The sequence below is a fragment of the Anolis sagrei genome, chromosome 2 (genome assembly GCF_037176765.1).
Source record: "Anolis sagrei isolate rAnoSag1 chromosome 2, rAnoSag1.mat, whole genome shotgun sequence".
NCBI lineage: Eukaryota > Metazoa > Chordata > Lepidosauria > Squamata > Dactyloidae > Anolis > Anolis sagrei.
The window spans coordinates 275,284,301-275,303,193 of NC_090022.1; the positions used below are offsets into that span (position 1 = coordinate 275,284,301).

Genomic DNA, 18,893 nt, shown 5'->3' on the forward strand with positions numbered 1-18,893 from the left:
GGGCAGGTTCTCCCTTGAATCCTCCTTCAACAGACAGCAAAACCAGTGGCAGAGCACCCACCACCACCCAGTCAGAACCGAACTGGGAAGAAAATTATCTATGCACTGAAAAGGGTCCTTTGGATCCCCCACTATGCAAACAATCATACCCACTATGCCTCAAACAGAAGTAACACCCCCTCCAGTAAGTCAGAAAATTTTCACACAAGATGAATGTATCTTAAATATTTTGCCAATATTTGCTGGTTAGTTTATTTTTCAAAAATTAAACAACTGAATCAAAAGTTAAATCATTTCAATCATTTAGCAGTTTGGTCCTTAACTATATGGTTATCTCTGTGAAAAAGAATATGAGTCACAAAAATATGAGTCAAATGCAATGTGAAAATGGAGCACATAGTGAGTCTCACATCTTTGTACTGTTTTATGAGTTAGCAAATCAGATCCTAGTATCACTTCTCTTATTCAAACATTTATGTTTGCATGCACACACTTACTATGAAATGTTCACACTTAGTCATCTTTAACTTTGCTGAAACTGTATCATCTCATCTTCTGACTGAAGTGAAGCAAATTCCATTGTGTTTTCCCTCCAAGCAAAGAAACCAGCAGCCAATCACCACCACAACAAACAAGTTACATAATGTCAGAATTCTTGAGCATTAAACGGTAGCTGAAATTGAAATAAATACTACTGAAGAGTAAATTTATGAACGAAAAAAGGAATCAGAAATGTGCAATATTATAAAAAATAACATTTTGAAAAAAAAATGTGGCACTCTGCCAGTTATTGCTAACTCTGCTCTCAAAGTGGTTGTACGGATGATTCAGCATGAATTAGTTCCCCGGTCCTGCTTGCACTTGATCATTGCTGTTTTGGAAAAGAAGGAAATTAACTGATGCATTTACATATCAGAGATTACTACTTAGCTTTAGGGGTAAATATTCTTAAATGGAAGCTAAATGCCTTGGCAGTCATGGTATTTTCAAAGTTAAGGCTTGCTTCTGAGTGCCTTATACTTCTTTGCTTACTTCATGGTGATGAAACCATGGATATAAGTCCAAATGTTTTTAGTCAACTTGACCTTTAAAATATTGTTAAATAGATATTCCTATAACAGAGATACAGAGCCTTTGTTAGACATAATAATTCTACTCTGATAACCCATGACCTGGAAACTAACTAATCTGCTTGATGTATCCATTGTATCTTCTTAAATCATAGTTTTCTTTGATGTTCAGAGTGGGAAACTGACCAGAGAACTCAATTCAAAGTCAGATATCCTTGTTTCAAATGAGACTTTAAACAATGGTTTCCTAGTCTGGACATCACAGGAAACAGAGGTTTAAGAAATCATGGCTCTGCTGAAGCTGGGTGTAAAGGGAAGGGAAGGGCAGGGAAGGGAAGGGAAGAGGAGGGTGTGGGACAAGAATATGGGTCTTTCACAAAAGCTAAAATACCATGATTTCCCAGACTAGAATCACTACAGGCCCTTCCACACTGCCCTTTATCCCAGGATCTGGCCCCATATTATCTGCTTTAAACTGGAATATATGAGTCCCCACTGCCAGATAATCTGGGATCAGATCCTGGGATAAAGGGACAGTGTGGAAGGGCCCTGCATCTGCTCTGGAATGAAGGAAGTAAATAAAGTAAATTTAGCAGCTTTCTAATAGTACAACACACTTAACTTTATTTTGATTTTAGGTTATTGATTTTAAGTTAATGCTGTGTCTGTATTAATCAGACAGTAAGCTTTGACTGAAAGTATTTGTGGCTACTTTCCAAAAAGCAGCAGGCTTCATTCTTGTGTCTATGGGCGTTTCCAGACAGCTGTATAACCCAGATTATCAAGGTAGGAAATCCCACAATATCTGCTTTGAACTGGAATATATGGCAGTGTTGGCTCAGATAACCTAGGGCCCTTCCACACAGTCATATAACCCATAATATCAAGGCAGAAAACCCCACAATATCTTCTTTGAATTGGGTTATCTGAGTCCACACAGCCATATTTTCCAGTTCAAAGCAGATAATGTGGGATTTTATTCAGCTGTATGGAAGGGGCCCCAGTTCAAAGCAGATATTGTGAGATTTCCTGCCTTGATATTCTGGAATATAGGGCTGCATGGAAGGACCCTATGTTTGTGTTCATATGTGCCTGAAAGATGGACTAGAACAGGTCATACCAAATTCCAGCAATTATTTTGCACTTTACAGCTGTCCATCTTAGAGTCCTTTTGGATTTCAATGTTTCCTGAATCATCCCTTGTTTTAGATATTTTTGGTATTCTTTTATTCAGTATTAAACTTGAGAAAGCTGTATAGAGCTGTCATGTGTCAAGTTGTGACTACTGCTATGTCTGGTGCTCCTTGAAAGGGGTCCGAAAGTGATGCATATGTATGCATGTTAAAAACAAGTCTGCTATTCATTTATTTATTCAGTTTCTGAATATCTTGCCTTTTCCCCAGAACTGGGACTCAAGACAGCTTACAAGTTTTGCTATACACATGCTCTCCAATATATTTAACCGGGACAGTCCTAGTCAATTCTCTGTCATCCCACTCTTCCAGCTACTTTTACATAGTTCTGCTTTCTTTTTCTTCATCCTACTTTAAATCTTTGTCTTCAGGTTATTTCAGCTGCTGCAAATTGAGGTCAAAGCAAAAATAGTTCATGATCAATTAAATTAGGGAGAGGAAATAAACCTTTATTATCAGGCAGGCAAAAGCAGCTACAGCCTCTCCTAACTTGTTTGTCCTTCTCTGATATTGCTTGACCACATGAGTCCCAGTTTTCATCTGTGAAATGTTGTGCGGAGAAGGTATGAATATAGCAAGTTGTACTATCTAACTGTGATGAAACAGAATAACATATTAAAACAGAATTAAAAGCAATTTAAAAAACATATGAGTTTAAAAGTACAACAGGCCCCATTAAAAGTTCTGTTTCATCTGCCTGTCAATGTTTCTAAACTAGGCATGGGCAAACTTGGGCCCTCCAGGTGTTTTGGACTTCAAGTTGAAGTTGAAAACACCTGGAGGGCCCAAGTTTGCCCATGCCTGTTCTAAACCCTGTCTGAATAAAAAGGCCTTTGAGGAGATTTCCTTTCAAAGTACTGAGTGAGTGTTTCAGTAGCAATACAGATCTGTATATATGCCTTCAAGTTGTCCATTGACTTATGGTGACTCCATGATTTTCATAGGTTTTTCTTAGGCAAGGAATACTAGGGTTCAAAACACAGATGCACTGAGAGGCACACCTACTGAGCAGGTATCTGAAGTTATATCTGAGCCTGCCTGTTTGGTCTTATACCTGCATGACAGACATGTTTACCTGTTCTAGTCTTAGGGCAATGCAATGATTCTAGGTCTTTTCCATGCTGGCATCTTGATTTTGGAATGTTGTTCCAAAAGATATATGGTTGTGACTATTTTTACTGGCATTTTGGCACAGAGCACAGACCATCTGTTTACCCGGGCAGTTATGAATTGTTAGTTGCTGCTGTAATAAGTCTCTCTTTATTGATTGTTTACTCATGGTTGATTCTTGTATTTTTGTTGCTCTTTTAACTCTCTTCAGATTATTGCTTTTTGTTTTAATGAAGAGTGAGATATAAAAAAGTAATGGGAATAAACCTCCCAAAAGAAGAAGAGGACAGCTGGAATGGACTGTATGCCAAATGTTATTCAGCAGTTTGATGGGTGTCTGCCTAGAGCTTAGCAACAGGAATAGTAAATTTCTCCTCAGTTAAATGCAGACATTTGTACATCACAACAGGGAAATCAAAATAAAGATTTTTTTTTACTCCAAATGAAACAAACATCCAACCAGAATTCATCTTTCAACTGTGATTTAAATATTTGGAATTGAAAATGCTAATCTACTGAATATTGAATGTTCATAAGAGATTTTTTTCAAGGAATTGCATTCAAAAGAAATGATTTTTGCCAATTCCCTTGTTGGATTGCCAGCACCATCACAGGTATTGATTTTGCCAATATCCACATAGTAGTTCTACTCTCTGTGGCAGAGAGCAGAAATCATTCAACTAAGGATAATCTTAAATCAAAATGATTTGAATGGATTTATTGTATATACTCATATATAAGTCCAGAAATGAGCAAAAGTATGATAGCTGAGACCCAACGCTATGTGGCTCTGAATTAAAGAAGGGAAGAGGTGCGCGAGACAGTGGAGCGAGTGAGAGACGCAGCTGTGTCAGGGTCCTGGGAACATTGTTTGCCAGAAAGGAGGAGAGGAAACATTTCCACCACGTTTACCATCTTTGTAAGCTGTTGTTTATCATTTAACAGTAATAACTCTAACATTACTTCGCTCGCCTTAAGCAGTATGCTTGGCTGTTTGTTGTCCCCCCCCCCTTTTGTTCTCCCCTCTTTCTGTTCCCCCCTTTTCTCACCTGCGTTGCACACGTCTTTCCTTCATTAATTCTGCCCTGCGTTGCGCAACCAGTGTAGGCTCCCGGCTACTAGCGCTGGGTCTCAGCTATCATACTTTTGCCCAGAAATGTTAGTAAAAAAAATCAACCCATAAACCTATGCCGACTTATCCATGGGTCAGTGTAAGTACTGTTCTTTAACTCTTATCAATAAAGGAAGCAAGTCCGAGTTGAGCGATGAGAGCTAAGCCTGTCTTAGGAAAAGTTAAAAGAAGCATTGGCCCTCTCTACTATCTCAGTTGTGGAGTCACTTCTGACCTTTTCAAATGCCTTTTTGAATGCATGGGAGAATGGCAGCAGCCAGAGGTGGCTGGCCCACTGAGACAGTATTGGCACTTTCCCCTCTCCACAGAATCACCTTCTACTTACTCATATCAAACTCTATAATTTTAGCCCCCAAACCTGCCTTTGACTTCGTGATCACTTTATGTATGTGCATATATGGTACATGAATTCTGTTAGCTCTCCTGAAGTTTTTTTTAGTGAAAAGTTGGGGGAGGGGAGAGTAAATCTGTAATTCTTCTTCCCTATGGGATTCTATTAGAAATAGGCTTGCATCTTCTTATACTGGGAATTGCTACATTTTCACAGAAGTCAGAATGTATGAGAAATGGCACACACATGATTTTAGAGTGAAATGTATTTGTTTTCAGAATACTGTGCCAGGCCAAGTGCATTCAGATGAAAACAATTCAGTCAATAGAAGAGGACAGTATACTGCCCATAAACCCTCAGAAATAATTTGAAATGTCACTGCAGATGAACAAATTTGACATCATACCAGTCCTTTTCCTTTGTGGATGCTGTTGTTATAATAGGACTTTATTCCTCTGAAATGCACATTTTTAAAAGCAGAAAATTGCCAGATGATGACATGAAACTCTATCCTTCCCATTATATTTCCCACTAGCAGTACTTGTAAAGTAGCAAAATTTGACCCAGAGCTTGATGTAACCTCTTAAGGATGCAAATGCACTATTAAAACAAAATGTTTTGTTCGGCAATATTTCCACAATAATCTTGGGTATGTTTCTGAAGGGCAGGGTTTTTAAGACAGCAGATAGTATATTTTCCTCTAGTAAAAAAGAATTCATCCAGGAATCAATAAAGAGACCACTCTGAATGGTAGGGCAATACAGAAAATTGCAGATCTGCAAAACACATTTCAATCATGGTCATTATAATCATTAGGGGTATGTATTTTAATGTAGAAAGGAGATTGATTTTATTTCCATGTAAGCTAGGGTTCTGCTATACAGAAAACAGCCTTCATTTCAATGTTTTCTGTTTTGCGAGTAGACAAAGTTGAGACCTAAGACCTACATATGGTTTACAAATACGTTTTGCAATCCTCAGTCTTTCTACTCTGGCATTTTCTGACAAAAAGAGAAAAAAAGGGGGAGACTTATTTGTTTTAGAAGCCTCCATGAATGGCAGTTTATCTATCAGGAACATGGCCACATTATCAGGAGCTTAAGTTTCAACAACCAACAGAAGAATCAGCCAAAGTCAAGAATCTGATGTCAAGAAAAGCCAAAATTAAGGAATCCCTGAAAGTCAAGCTGGAAGAACAAGCATGTACAAACCACAAACAGGTAGGGATGAGCCAATGCAGAGTTCCACTGTCCAGGTAGCTGAAGTCAAGCCAGTGAAGCAACAGAGTCAAATCAAGAACAAGCAAAATCCAAGGTCACAGTCCAGGGTCAAAAATGCCAGTCATCCAAAAAGTGGCAGAGTCAGGTAGCAAAACAAGAAAAAATGACATTGCTCTCCACAACAAGACTCAACACTGAGAGTCTTTTAATCCTATGATCCCAGCTGCTGCCTGTTTAATGTTAGTTTGTCTGCTTATCTCTGGCTTCGCCACCAAGCAGAGGGGCAGTGGGGTGAATCTGTCACTCTGCATGCTGCTCCCTTGCAGAGATGCTTCTCCCATCACAAGTGGGAAATGTTGCCTGAGTGGTGAGGAACATGCTGGTTCCATTGGAGCAGGTGTGAATGAGGACCCGGGAACATTTGCGTTTTTAAAATGTGAATGTTCCCAGGTTAAAGGACTGACTGAATGCACCCTGAAAGAGTATAAATCAGTAACCATTTTCATGGCTGATTTGTAACTACATTGTTGTATAGTCCAGGAAATGTGGCAAGTAAATTGAATTTTTTAATCCTTATGTGCAAGATTCTCACTGTCTATAGCCTATTATAATTCACTAGCATAAATTATTTTTTCCCTAGTGGGAAGGAAAGTACTTTTGAGATACGGACTGTCCATATTACTGACAATTTGTCAAAAAGGCTGTAAAGTATATATTGGCCATTCCTCATAATATCAACTCTGCTACATTTTGAATTGGTGTTTTGAAGAGAATCCAAGAATAAATTTCCTTGAGTTGCACTCAATACATTATTAACAGTTGTGCACTAGTTCATTGTAAAGGGAAACACATTTATACATTTTGACAGGAAGACTAAGAAAAAATGTATAAAATGCCACTCATCCTTTCAAATATGGCATGGAATGATAATCCCATTTTTGAGGATAATGCTAAATGTATTCTGCATGCCAATCAATGGTAGGCAGGAATGGCAGAACTTTAACATGTTTATATAAATCTTGTGGTACTCTAAAGCAGCAATACTCAGGCTTTGGCATCATCAGCCATCCCAAGAAGAAGTAGTCTTCATAATATAACCAAAGAAAGTGATGCAGCACTGGGAGTTTTATATGGACATAGAATTTAATATTGTGAAAACTGATAAAAAACAAACAATACTGCTCGAGTCTTCATTTTGCCTCCAAAGTACTTTCAACACAGAATATACACATTAAAACAATTACACAGCTTCATTAAAAAAAATAAAAAGGTAAAGAGCTGATACATTAGAGCAGCAATTAATTAATTTATTTAATTTACACCCTGTGTTTTCCCACTCTTTGTTTTAAATTGCTGCATAAAATTAGACACTATATACCTATTGATCCAGCCTAGAATCAGATTGGCTTTCTTAATTTCAGCATCTTGCTATTGCAACATGCTCAGCTTGTGGTCTACTAAGACTTCTGGATCACTTTCACATGCACTGTTTTCAAGCCAAGTGTCACCCATTCTGTATCCGTGCAATACATTTTTTTTGCCAAACAATAGTACCGTGCACTTCTCTTTGTTGAAATTCATTTTTTTTGTTTTGGCCCAGCTCTCTAATCTATTAAGGTCATTTTTAATTCTGATCTTGTCTTCTGGAGTATTAGTTATTCCTCCCAATTTGGGGTCATCTGCAAACCCTCTAAACCTTCATCCAGGCCATTAATAAAGATGTTGAACAGCATTGGACCCAGGACAGACCCCTTTGGCACCCCACTGATCACTTCTTTCCAGAATGAAGAGGATGAACCATTGGTAAACACCCTTTGGGTTTGGCCAGTCAACCAATTCACAGTCTACTTAACAGTATCATTATCTAGCCTACACTGTATTAACTTATTTGTGAGAATGTCATGGGAGACCTTGTCAAAGACCTTACTAAAATTGAGATCCACAACTTTCCCTTCATCTACCAAGCTTATAACGCTATAAAAAAAACCAGCAGATCAGGTTTGTCTGGCATGACTTGTTTTTGAGAAACTCGTGTAGATTCTTTGTGAGTATGGCATCCTTTCCGTGAAAGGGATTGAGGAAGAGAAGGAACAGGTTGCATTTCTAGACAGAGTTTTACAAGGTTAAATCCTAATCATAACCGTTTATTGCAAGGTTCCCCAGTGTTGGTATTGATAGTATGTTAGCTATGTGTTAATGATATGGCGTATTTGGTTATCTTGAGCTCTGTTGGAATAAAAAATGACTGGGGGAACAGCTACCAATTATTCCAAGTACTGGAATTATTGTTTTCTCTAATGTGTTCTTGAGCTCAGTTCTCTAGGACAGCATTTTGATGTAATTATCAGTATTCCAGTCATTTTTCTTCCCATTTGGTGTTATGTTGTAAGACACAATTAGGGAATAGCTTTATATTTTGCTCTGTTCAACTATTGCCTTTTTTCTTTTCCATAGGTTTTACTGGGACTTAATAATGCTTATAATGATGGTTGGAAACCTTGTCATTATCCCTGTTGGGATCACATTCTTCACGGAGCAGACAACCACACCATGGATTATTTTCAATGTGGCTTCAGATACTGTATTTCTGTTAGACTTGATCATGAACTTTAGAACTGGAACTGTCAATGAGGACAGCTCAGAGATAATACTGGACCCCAAAGTGATCAAAATGAATTATTTAAAGAGCTGGTTCGTGGTGGACTTCATTTCATCAATACCAGTGGATTACATATTTCTCATTGTAGAAAAAGGAATGGATTCAGAAGTCTACAAGACAGCTAGAGCACTTCGCATTGTGAGATTCACAAAAATCCTCAGTCTGTTGCGTTTGTTACGACTTTCAAGACTGATAAGATATATTCACCAGTGGGAAGAGGTGAGTGAGAACATTTTGTGTATATCTGTACAGTGTTCTTCTTTCCCAACAGATAATGCTTTAAGACATTTCTGTCAACATCTGATTACTGAATATATTCATATAAATGTCTAGGAATTTTAGTTAAAAGATAGCCATAAACCTGTGTAAATTATCCATGGGTCCTGCACATACTGTACACTAACTTTTATGAAAAAGGGAGCCATCTCTTCTCTGAGTAGAATGGTGAAAGGCGATTACCAAACTGTGGTCCTCCCTGCAGCCTCTTTGGCCAATGGTCAGAAGTTCTGGGAATGAAGTCCAAAACACCTGGATGACCAGAGTGTGGGAAACATTAGTGCAAAGTCACTGCACTCAGGAAGTTTTTTCATCCCTGAGTTGCTGAGATCTCAAAGACACATCTTTGAGATAAGGCACAGACTGACTCACGATATAACGTCTCAGACATAGTGTCCTAATTCTGCTGTGTTCTTCTTAGGGCAGCTTACCTGGCAACAAGCCTAATGCATTTTTGATGCTAAGTGAGGGCTGGTTTGATATCTTTAAAAATAATGTTTAAAGTTTTTTAATTTTAATTTTGCTTCTCCCTCTACTGCTATACTGCCTTAAGTTTTATGCCCTCATTAATGTGTATGTTTTGTTAGTTTTGCAGCGAAGTTATCTGACCAGCAGTGTGTAGGAAAAGAACAAATACAAACACATATTTAACAGCAACAGGTTTCTTAAGAGAACAAACTGCAAGAAAATAAGGGTTTTGGAAAGCCTCTGGTTTGTAAATATAGGTAAACAGTTGATAAGTCAAAACATTAAATTATACCAAAAGACTATGTTCAGGCATAAAAAAATCCCCTTAAAACTGCTCTATATAGCATTAAAACCCCAATTCTATGCTGTAAGTGCGGTTAAACTGCATTGCATGGGTCTACACCAGGCATGAGCAAACTTTTTTACACTGAGGCTGTATTGCGGGCCAAGCCAGGAGGGCTGGGCCAGGAGGGAAGGCCATGCCAGGAGGAAGGGTGGGGTGGGCCCAAGAGGGGGCAAGGCTGGGGCTAGCAGGGCCATGAAGGAAGTTGGGCTGGAGCTGGGGTGAGCCTGGGAAAAGTGGGCATTGGGCGGTGTGAGCCCAGGAGGGGCAGGGAAGGGGGTGGTGCCAGGGTGGATCACCTTTAGGCTTTCCTCCTAGTGTAAGTGTGGGGCTACTCATCCCATCTTTATACTAGGAGATAGGTGAGGCTTTGGAGGTCCCTCAGCCCCCACCTGCTGCCAGCATCAGGGCAGGGCCTCACTAGGAGAAGAGAGAGTCAAGTAGCAAGCGAGGCGGCTTTGGAGCCTTTTCACTTGCTGCTTGCCTCTTTACCTGGGCAGGGATTCTCCCAGCATCAGGATGGGACCTTGCCTTGTCCTGATACCGGGAGAAGGGGGAGGCAAGTGGTAGGTGGGGCAGCTTTGGAGCTGCTTCGCCCACCACTTTCCTCTTTGCCTGGGCTAGGCTTCTCCCAGCATCAGGATGGCGCCTTTCCTCCTCCTCACACCAGAAAAAGGGGGAGGCAAGCGGCAGTTGAAGTGGCTTTGGAGCCGCTTTGCCTGGCACCTGTCTTCACCCTTGGGCTTCTCCTGGCATTGGGAAAGGACCGCTTGCCTTGGTCTTATACTGGGAGGAGGACCCGAGAAAGGCATGTGGTGACTGAGAGCACTCTAGAGGGCTCCGAACCACTGCGTGCCTTCCTCCCTCATCCTTTCGACATAAGGAGAAATTTTGGCCCAGAGGGCCATGTCCAGCACGCAGGCCTTAGTTTGCCCATGCCTACCTTAGTAATGTCTATGACAAGTCATGGCCTGATGGAAACAGATATAGGAGGGCATTGTAATCTTCTGAATAAATGTATTTAGGAATCATAACAGCAGGCTTCTGTAAAGAATAGATTGAAAGACAAATGATACTGTAAATATAGGTGATTAATTTGATGTAGGTTTTTGAAAAAACCTAAACATATCCCATTATTTATTTACTTATATGATTTATATCCTACCTTTCTGCCAAGAATAGGCAAGAAGAAAGTTTATGAGGCTGGAAGAACTGCAATTAAAACATAACATGAATAAGACGTAAATAATATAAAATGCAATCTAAAGGCACATCAATAAAAGAAAATATGGCACCTGCTTAGTTAAAAGCCTTCCAGGGAAACTGAAACCACTTGCCCAAAAGGCTGCCTTATGATCGTAATTTGGATCAGTTATTATGTTTAGAAACAAGTTGTGAAAGAAGGATTCCATACCCTGTTTATTTACTTACTTACTTTGATTTATACTCCCCTCACCCCCTCATTGAGGGATCCTATTTGTTTAAAAAAAAAGAAAAAAATGGGATGTAGACATCACTAGCTATAGACAACGGCACATTTTTCTCTTGCAAAACAGCCTTTCAAAACCTTATCCCCATTGTTTTTTTCCTGTTATTTTAATTTATGAACTGCAATCTAATCACCCACACAGTGTAACTGGTTTATGCCAAACTGGTTCCAAGCAGTATTATATAGTAATGCTACTGTAGACGTGCTGTAGGTAACTCTTAAGCAACTGTAGCTGTTGCTTTGTGTATCGCATTTTGAGATTGGTAATAAGCCACTCCATGCAATATCAATAGCCATTTTAGATCTCAGGTCTGTGATGCTCTTGGCCTTCCAATCCATGTCTGACTCTTCATAAAGCAGCTTCCTGATTTTGCCTAGGATAAGGACTGACACAGCTAACATTAAGACCAGTGTATGGAGGAGGGATGCAAGTCATCTACCCTTCATGGAACTTTGCCAGTTTTATTCTTTTAGAAAACAGGCCACAGTAGTTATTTTTAGAAAGGTTATAGCATCTTCCCAAACTTGAACTTGTTCTGTAAATAATCTTTCATGGCTGGATAGAAAGGTAGATAATATTTATAGACACAGAAATAATTGGACAGAAATGGAAATCTGCTCAGCAATATACCCGAGTCAGTTGTTCATTTGTGGATCCTCATAGCCTACCGTTTGGGGTTCACAATTTGGGATTTGTGCAAAATAGCACCGGCTACTTTCTATGCCTACTGTTGCTTTCCATATAGTCTGTCCATGTTTTGTCTCATCTGACAGCAAAGAGGGAAATGACAGTGACATTAATGGTAGGTGTGATGGTTTAGTCTATAAAGGCAGTGGCCCTTCTCCTGTGTCAGGAGCTGGGGGAGCTTGGGCCACCATTGTAAACCTCTGGCCTGATCTTCTTTTTTGTTACCTGTCATCAAGTCAACTTTGATTTAAGGTGGTCCTTTGAATGAGAGATCTCTAAGAGCTCTAGTTTTCAACTAACTTGCTCAGGTCTTGCCATGGCTTTTCCAGTTCCATCAGTCTGCTTGCAGTGTAGCCTCCCTCTGGTTTCCACTTTTCCATTGAGCTATGTTTTTCATGATGTGTTCAAAGTATGGCAGCCTCATTTTTGTCATCTTGGCCTTTAGTTTGGGCCTGATTTGCTCCCATTTATTTGTCATTTAAGCAGTCCTCAGCATTGCTTTTCAAATAAGTTGATTTTTTTCCTGTCAGCAGGCTGATCTACTGTATAACTCCCAATTTTTGAGGGGTGTCTACTTTTATTGCTCATACTTGTTACCTCCATATAACTTATGATTTGTTCTACTTGCAGATATAGTCATGTATAAGTCTAGAAATTGTAGTCACAAAATCATCCCAAAAAACCCAGGTCAACATATATTCATTTACTGACTCATCTCATCTAAAAAAGACCCATACCTTTCTTTGAGTAGAATGTTGAAAAAATAGAGCTTAGTTCAGTCTGGGCGAATTTAAAAGAAGTACTGACACCCTCTGCTTTCTCTGTCATGGTACTGCTTCTGGACTTTGAATTCCTTGGTGGGAAAATGGTGATGGACAGGGGTGCCTGGCTCCCTTAGGTGGTATTGCTGCTTTCCTTCCACTATGGAATAATCCTCAACTTATGCATGGGTCATATCAAAATCCATAATTTTGGCCCTAAAAATCTGCCCTCAGCCTGTCCACGAGGTTGTCTTATGCATGAGAATATACAGTATTTGGATGCTCTCCAGTCAATTACTTCAGGAAGAAGCAATGAATGTCAGCAGACATTATTTTCACAATATTCTATCACGCTAACTTCCTTCTTCTCCTTCCCCACCCTATTTTGTCAGAAAGGTCTTGGGGAAAAAAAGAAAATCTCTTCCCCATGCTTAAAGGCAAGAGTTGTGAAATGTCAGAGAGAGAACACTGCTGAATGTAGAGAACACTGCTGAATTTATTGCTCAGGGTCCTTTAGTCCCTTATGCAGAGCTGAAAAATCAAAACAAAATTGCTTTTAGGTAACAATGTCTTACTTGACATGCTTAATAAAACATCTCCTTTAAAATACCTCTTATTCTGATTTTAAGGTAATATGACTCATTTGGCATTTAAAAGACATTTGGAAGTAATTTTTTTTTGAAAGAAATGATGTTTAGAGATACTGGATTGTTGTGTTGCGATACAGAACCCATATCAGAAATACCTGTCATATTTGCATTATCCAATTTTTCTCATGCCAAACTATTAGTTTCCCTTATTCAAATTTATGCCTGACAGGCAATTATTCAAATACATGACTGTGATTGTTGATTAGTTAGGCTCACACATATGAGGTTTACCGTGCCCCCTTCTGTGCAGTACTAACAAGTCTTAGATACGATGCCACTGCTGTTGTCTCTAAGAGAAACTCGACCAGTATCTTTCCCCACTGTTTCTGTTCCCCAGTAGCTATTTTGCACATTAAGTCTGGTCCCTCAGCAAAATGTTGTCTACCAGCAGCATGGCTGCTATCAGCATAGCCTCTTGCCCTAGATGAGCATGCAGTCTCAGTGGTATGGAAACTGTATTATAAATGAGCATTAATATCTGTAACATCTGTTGTTCCCTTTTTGCTGGGGCATTTCCTCTTTGTGCAGAATGTATAAGTAACCACTTTGGATAGAGTCAGGTAGTTTTCAATAAATTTCTCACTGGTGGAGGATTCTTCTATGTAGTGCCATTTTGCCAGGTTGTCTTTTGATCTGCCCACTCCACTGCTGAGACTGTTCAGGAAGTTCCAAGTTGGCCTTTCTTGGTTTGCCCCTGGAAACAAACCCTTCTGGGGGTCCATCCAGTTGGGATTTCCTGGTTTAGCTGCCCAGAGGGATACTCTTGATATTGCTGGGGAAACATTAAGAGGAGAGCAGATCTCATGAAGCTTTCCCTTGATTTGTGTCTATTGGGAAGAGGCAGATAACCATGCAGTGGATGACTTCCACAGTGTTCAACCTTATTTCTCTCACAGTTAGCAGCAACTTCCCATTGCACATTTGGGGGGGGGGGGGGCAATGCCAGCTAGCTTATTGAGTCTATCAACAAGTGTAGGTTGGAGACATCCTGTGCTTATTCTACATGTTTTGTTCAGTGCTATATTCACCTGCTTCATGTGGGCAGACTTGTTCGAAACAGGGCAGGCATACTCAGCAGGGCAGACATTCTCAGGTTTATGAGAAGTGAACCATTTTACTTCTTGATTAGTGCTGTCCTTTGCTGGAAGCGTTAGGTAGAGACTGAGCAAGAGGCGATGCTCTCCTGCATTGGACTAATTGGTCAAAAATCCTGTATTAGTCTGGAGGACCTGCTCCACTCAGTTTGTAGCTAAACTAGGTCCATGGGTATACTGGAGTAAAAGGAAACCAGCCGATACAGGATGTAGTCCATGGTAAATCTCAAAAGCAGCAAGAAAAATGTTCTCTCTTGTCCTTTCTGTTGACATAGGCACAAGCGATATTTGTTTGTTCTCTTGAGATACCAGAATTCTTTATGCTCCTTGGTCACTTGTCAGCTGTCCTCTCTTTAGGGTTGAGACAAACGAATACCTAAAAAAGAGTAAGGGTTATATACTCTGCTAAGACTAGTTTTCCAGAAGCTACAGTGGATTTCCCAAGTTGTGGGAAGAGGGACTGGAAGAAAGGAGTATCTCTTTTCTCAGGTAGAAATGTTCTTATTAGATGGAATGCTGAACAATCAAGCAAAAGGCTACAAAGGTTTCTAGGTTACTTGTCTCCATCTTACCCTGGGAGCCTATAAGGAGTTAGAGGGAATTCAGAAATAAAGAAGGGTGCTTAACATATATGTTTCCAATGAATACACACACATGCACACACACGTGTGTGTATGTACACATAGAGAGGGGGATCATCTTTTGCCTCTTAGCAATAATAATGAATTAGTGCAGCATGCATTAGTTTTATGATTGTGATGCACCATTATTGTATGTGTGATGGCACACCATAGCCTTTGGGAAAAAATTATAGTGTCTGGCTTTATTCAGGGGCTATCTGTTTAAAACCCTTAGTAAACAGGGCACTTTAGGCAAGTGAAAAGATAACCTAAATGAGTTATCTAACTGAAAACAAGTTGAATAAAGGGTTAACTCGGGACTATTATAGGATAACTTGAAACAATACATTACAAAAGGAGATTTTGCTGGTTGCAGTCATCTCTCTTGAGTTTTTGAAAGTTTCCTGCCTCTGGTGCAAAGACATGGTTATAAACCGGCTCAATCATCTTCCTTGTGAAGCTTAAGCTATTCTGGTGTGCCTTTCCAGAATAGGAAACTCCAACAACACGTCCCAGAAGCACTTTATTAGTGATTAAGATTTCTTTTCAGTGGATAAGCACATTGCACTTATCCAAAAATCCTTATATCTCACTCAGCATACCCAGCACTTTTTAATCTGTACCCATCACATTTGGCCCGGCCTAGTTTTTATTGTGTTACGGTGTACTGTTTTCACTGCTTACTGTTATTGCTTAATGTTTTGATTTGCTTTTGGGTTATGTGTATTTGATATATTACTGTTTTATTGAGGCCTTGGCCTATGTAAGCCGCATCGAGTCCTTCGGGAGATGTTAGCAGGGTACAAATAAAGTTAATAATAATAATAATAATAATAATAATAATAATAATAAGCTGGTCAAAAGCTTCTGTTGTCTCTTGGAGTGGTGGTATAAATGGATACTGCTGAATACAGGTGCTAAGGATGCTTGTTTTTTTGTTTTGTTTTGTTTTGTTTTGTTCTTTGATTGCTTGGGCCTAGGATTACCAGACAATTCCCAAACCTCTATTCTCTGTAGCTCTACTGCAAAAAAAAAAACAAAAAAAACAAAAAACAAAAAACAAAAAAAAACTCAAGCAAAAGAGCTCTATACAGAGAATTGGAATAGACCAACTAATGCTGGCCTTTAGGGGTTTTTTTATGTTCCACTCAAAAACTAATACAAAGGAAGGTATTTATATTATTGGGAAAACCTAAACAGAGGGAACTTCAGCAGAGGAGAGGAAAAGGCAGAGCCAAGATTTTACAGTATGCATTCCCATCTTTAAACAGAAGATACCTTTCAATCGATGAATATATGTAGTTTTTCCCCTTTTTTCAAATTTATTGGAATTTCTTTTAAAATGATTGTGATATAAGAGTCCATTTGTAATAACAGATTTTTTATAAGAATGCTTGCAATTAGTAAAGCATCGTACTGACTCATCTCAGATTTCTGTCTGTGTTTGGAGCAGAGAAAATACTCCAAATGGTCTAGGTAATAACTGTTTTTCTGCACATACTAAATTTGGGAGCATGGATTCTCTATAATGGGCCATTTCAGGAACAGCTAAAAGCATCTCAGTGCCTGGAACAATTATGATGCTGTTAGAGCTTTCCACATTTCAATCACTACTTGTACTGCTTAATGGTGTTCTCATTTTGATAGCCAGATATTATCATTGGCCATTACTCAGAATATGGAATAGAAGGAGACTCTTCAAAATATTGCATTAAAAGGAAACTTGTTGTTAACAGTGCAGATAGGTTCTGAGTTTCTTAGTTGAGTGTAAATTTCTTTGTGGGGTATGTGGTTTTAAAAAATGGTACTGAGACAAAACAGACAAAAACCCAATATAAAAAATGCCACTATTGATGGATTTGCCAATTTAATGTTACCTAGTGTAAAGAATTATCCCTATGAAAACTCTGGTTTAGTGCAGTCATATTATTTCAATGTCTAGAAGACATTTTAAGGAAACGTAGTCTTTAGTTGATTGATTTTAAGAGAGAAGGAGACACTTTTAAATGCATCAGTGATTCACTTACCCTTAAATTGTCTCTGAAATATATTCTGCAGGAAATGGTTATTAGACACTTGGTAGTTATAGCTTGACTGGATTACAGGTAAGAAGTGAAACAGGGAATGTAAAAAAATGGAAATAATATGTAACTGCAGAGGTTCATGTTTTGATGCACATGAAGTTGCCCTTTGGACTTTCTAATTTGTACTAGGATATATTGGGTGAAAATTAAATTTAGTGGTACTTCACAACATCATAAAATGACGTAATAATGTGCCCAGGCTGTAATCTTTGCTAGCAAAGAGACAGCAGTGATTATGACGCTTTATTGAACTCTTAACCTTGTGGATGAAGGTAGGATATAAATGAAGACTGCATTGCACTGGTGTCCTGCTTTTTCATTCATAGCTTAGTTATCCCTTTTCTTGTCTCAACCCTTCTCTCAGGGCAAGTAAAGTCAAAAGCTTGGCCATGGTAGTCCATGCTCTGGATACATCCTGAATAGATTACTGAAAACACGCTCTATGTGGGGTGCCTTTGTAGACTGTTCAGAAACTTCAAATGGCCCAAGAGGCAGCAGCCAGATTGCTCACCGGAGTGGCATACAGGGAGCACACAACTCCCCTGTTACATCACCTCCACTGGCTGCCAGTCTGCTACCAAGCACAATTCAAAGTGCTGTCCCAGTTTACCTGTCTGATCAGATCTCCCCCTATGAAGTATATCAGAGTTTTAGATCACCTGGGGAGGCCCTGCTCTTGGTCCCATCTCCTTCGCAGGTGCGACTGGGGATGAGAGACAGGGCCTTCTCAGTGGTGGACCCTTGGCTGTGGAATTCCCTCTCCAGGGATATTAGATCAGCCCCTTCTCTCCTGACTTTCCATAACAGAGTGAAAATGTGGCTTTATGATCAAGCCTTTGGAGAACTTGTGCAATAGATTGATACGGAATTATGTGCAACGACTATTGGAATTGTCTGGATTACAATTGTGGATAGCATAGTTAATGGTGAATGTATTGTTTAAAATGTTCTTATATGTTTAATGCATTTTATAATTCTATTTTAAATGATTATTTTAATTGTACATTGTTTTAAGGCATCAAATAGTTGCTTATGTGTAAAGCCGCCTTGAGTCTTCTCTGGGGTTGAGAAACGTAGGATAAAAATGTCGTACATAAATAAATAAAATATTGTCTAGTACATCTGCATGGCACCAAGATGGAAAGATGGTCTACTCCAATTTTACATTTTGTGTTTTGCATCTCTTTGGTATTCTATCTTTTACACCAGGCACCCTCAAACTGTGACCTTCCCGCTGTTTGGGCCTCCAGCTCCCATAAGCCTTAGTCAGCTTGTTCAGTAGTCAGGAATTTTGGAATTTGGAGGCGCAAACAGCTGGACGGCTGCAGTTTGAGGATGTCTGCTTTATACCATTCTGCATTTCATGTTGATGCTTGATTTATATCTATATGCAAGTTCCTGGAAATGTGAAATTGTTCTTACTAGAGCAGACAATTCCTGATCAGCAATCATCATTTAATTTAATGACATTCACAGTCCAGTAGATATTGCAGCTGCTTTATACCACATGACTTCTCAAAGCCCATTTCATTCTGCTGATATAATCCTGTGCTTCCTTACCTCATCCTACCCCATCGCCACCATTTATTGCTCTAAGTGGCCATTCTGAGAAAACTGTCAATGAGCTTGTTCAGCTCATTCATATGCATTTAACATTCACGTTCAGAAGATCATAGATTTTTTTTCATTTATCAGAAAAAAGTGT

The 18,893-nt window shown here is 39.2% G+C and overlaps 1 protein-coding gene across 2 annotated transcripts in view; it reads left to right on the forward strand.

Annotated features, from left to right (window-relative positions):
• Nucleotides 1–18,893, forward strand: part of HCN1 (hyperpolarization activated cyclic nucleotide gated potassium channel 1) — a 214,072-nt gene that overhangs the window by 26,034 nt on the left and 169,145 nt on the right. For both annotated transcript variants that reach the window (XR_009630579.2, XM_060761466.2), the window contains exon 2: nt 8,511–8,934. Coding sequence is in view for 1 of the 2 variants with exons in the window: in XM_060761466.2 (XP_060617449.2) it covers nt 8,511–8,934 (424 nt within the window). In the remaining variant the exon portion in view is untranslated. The remainder of the gene's footprint in view (nt 1–8,510; nt 8,935–18,893) is intronic.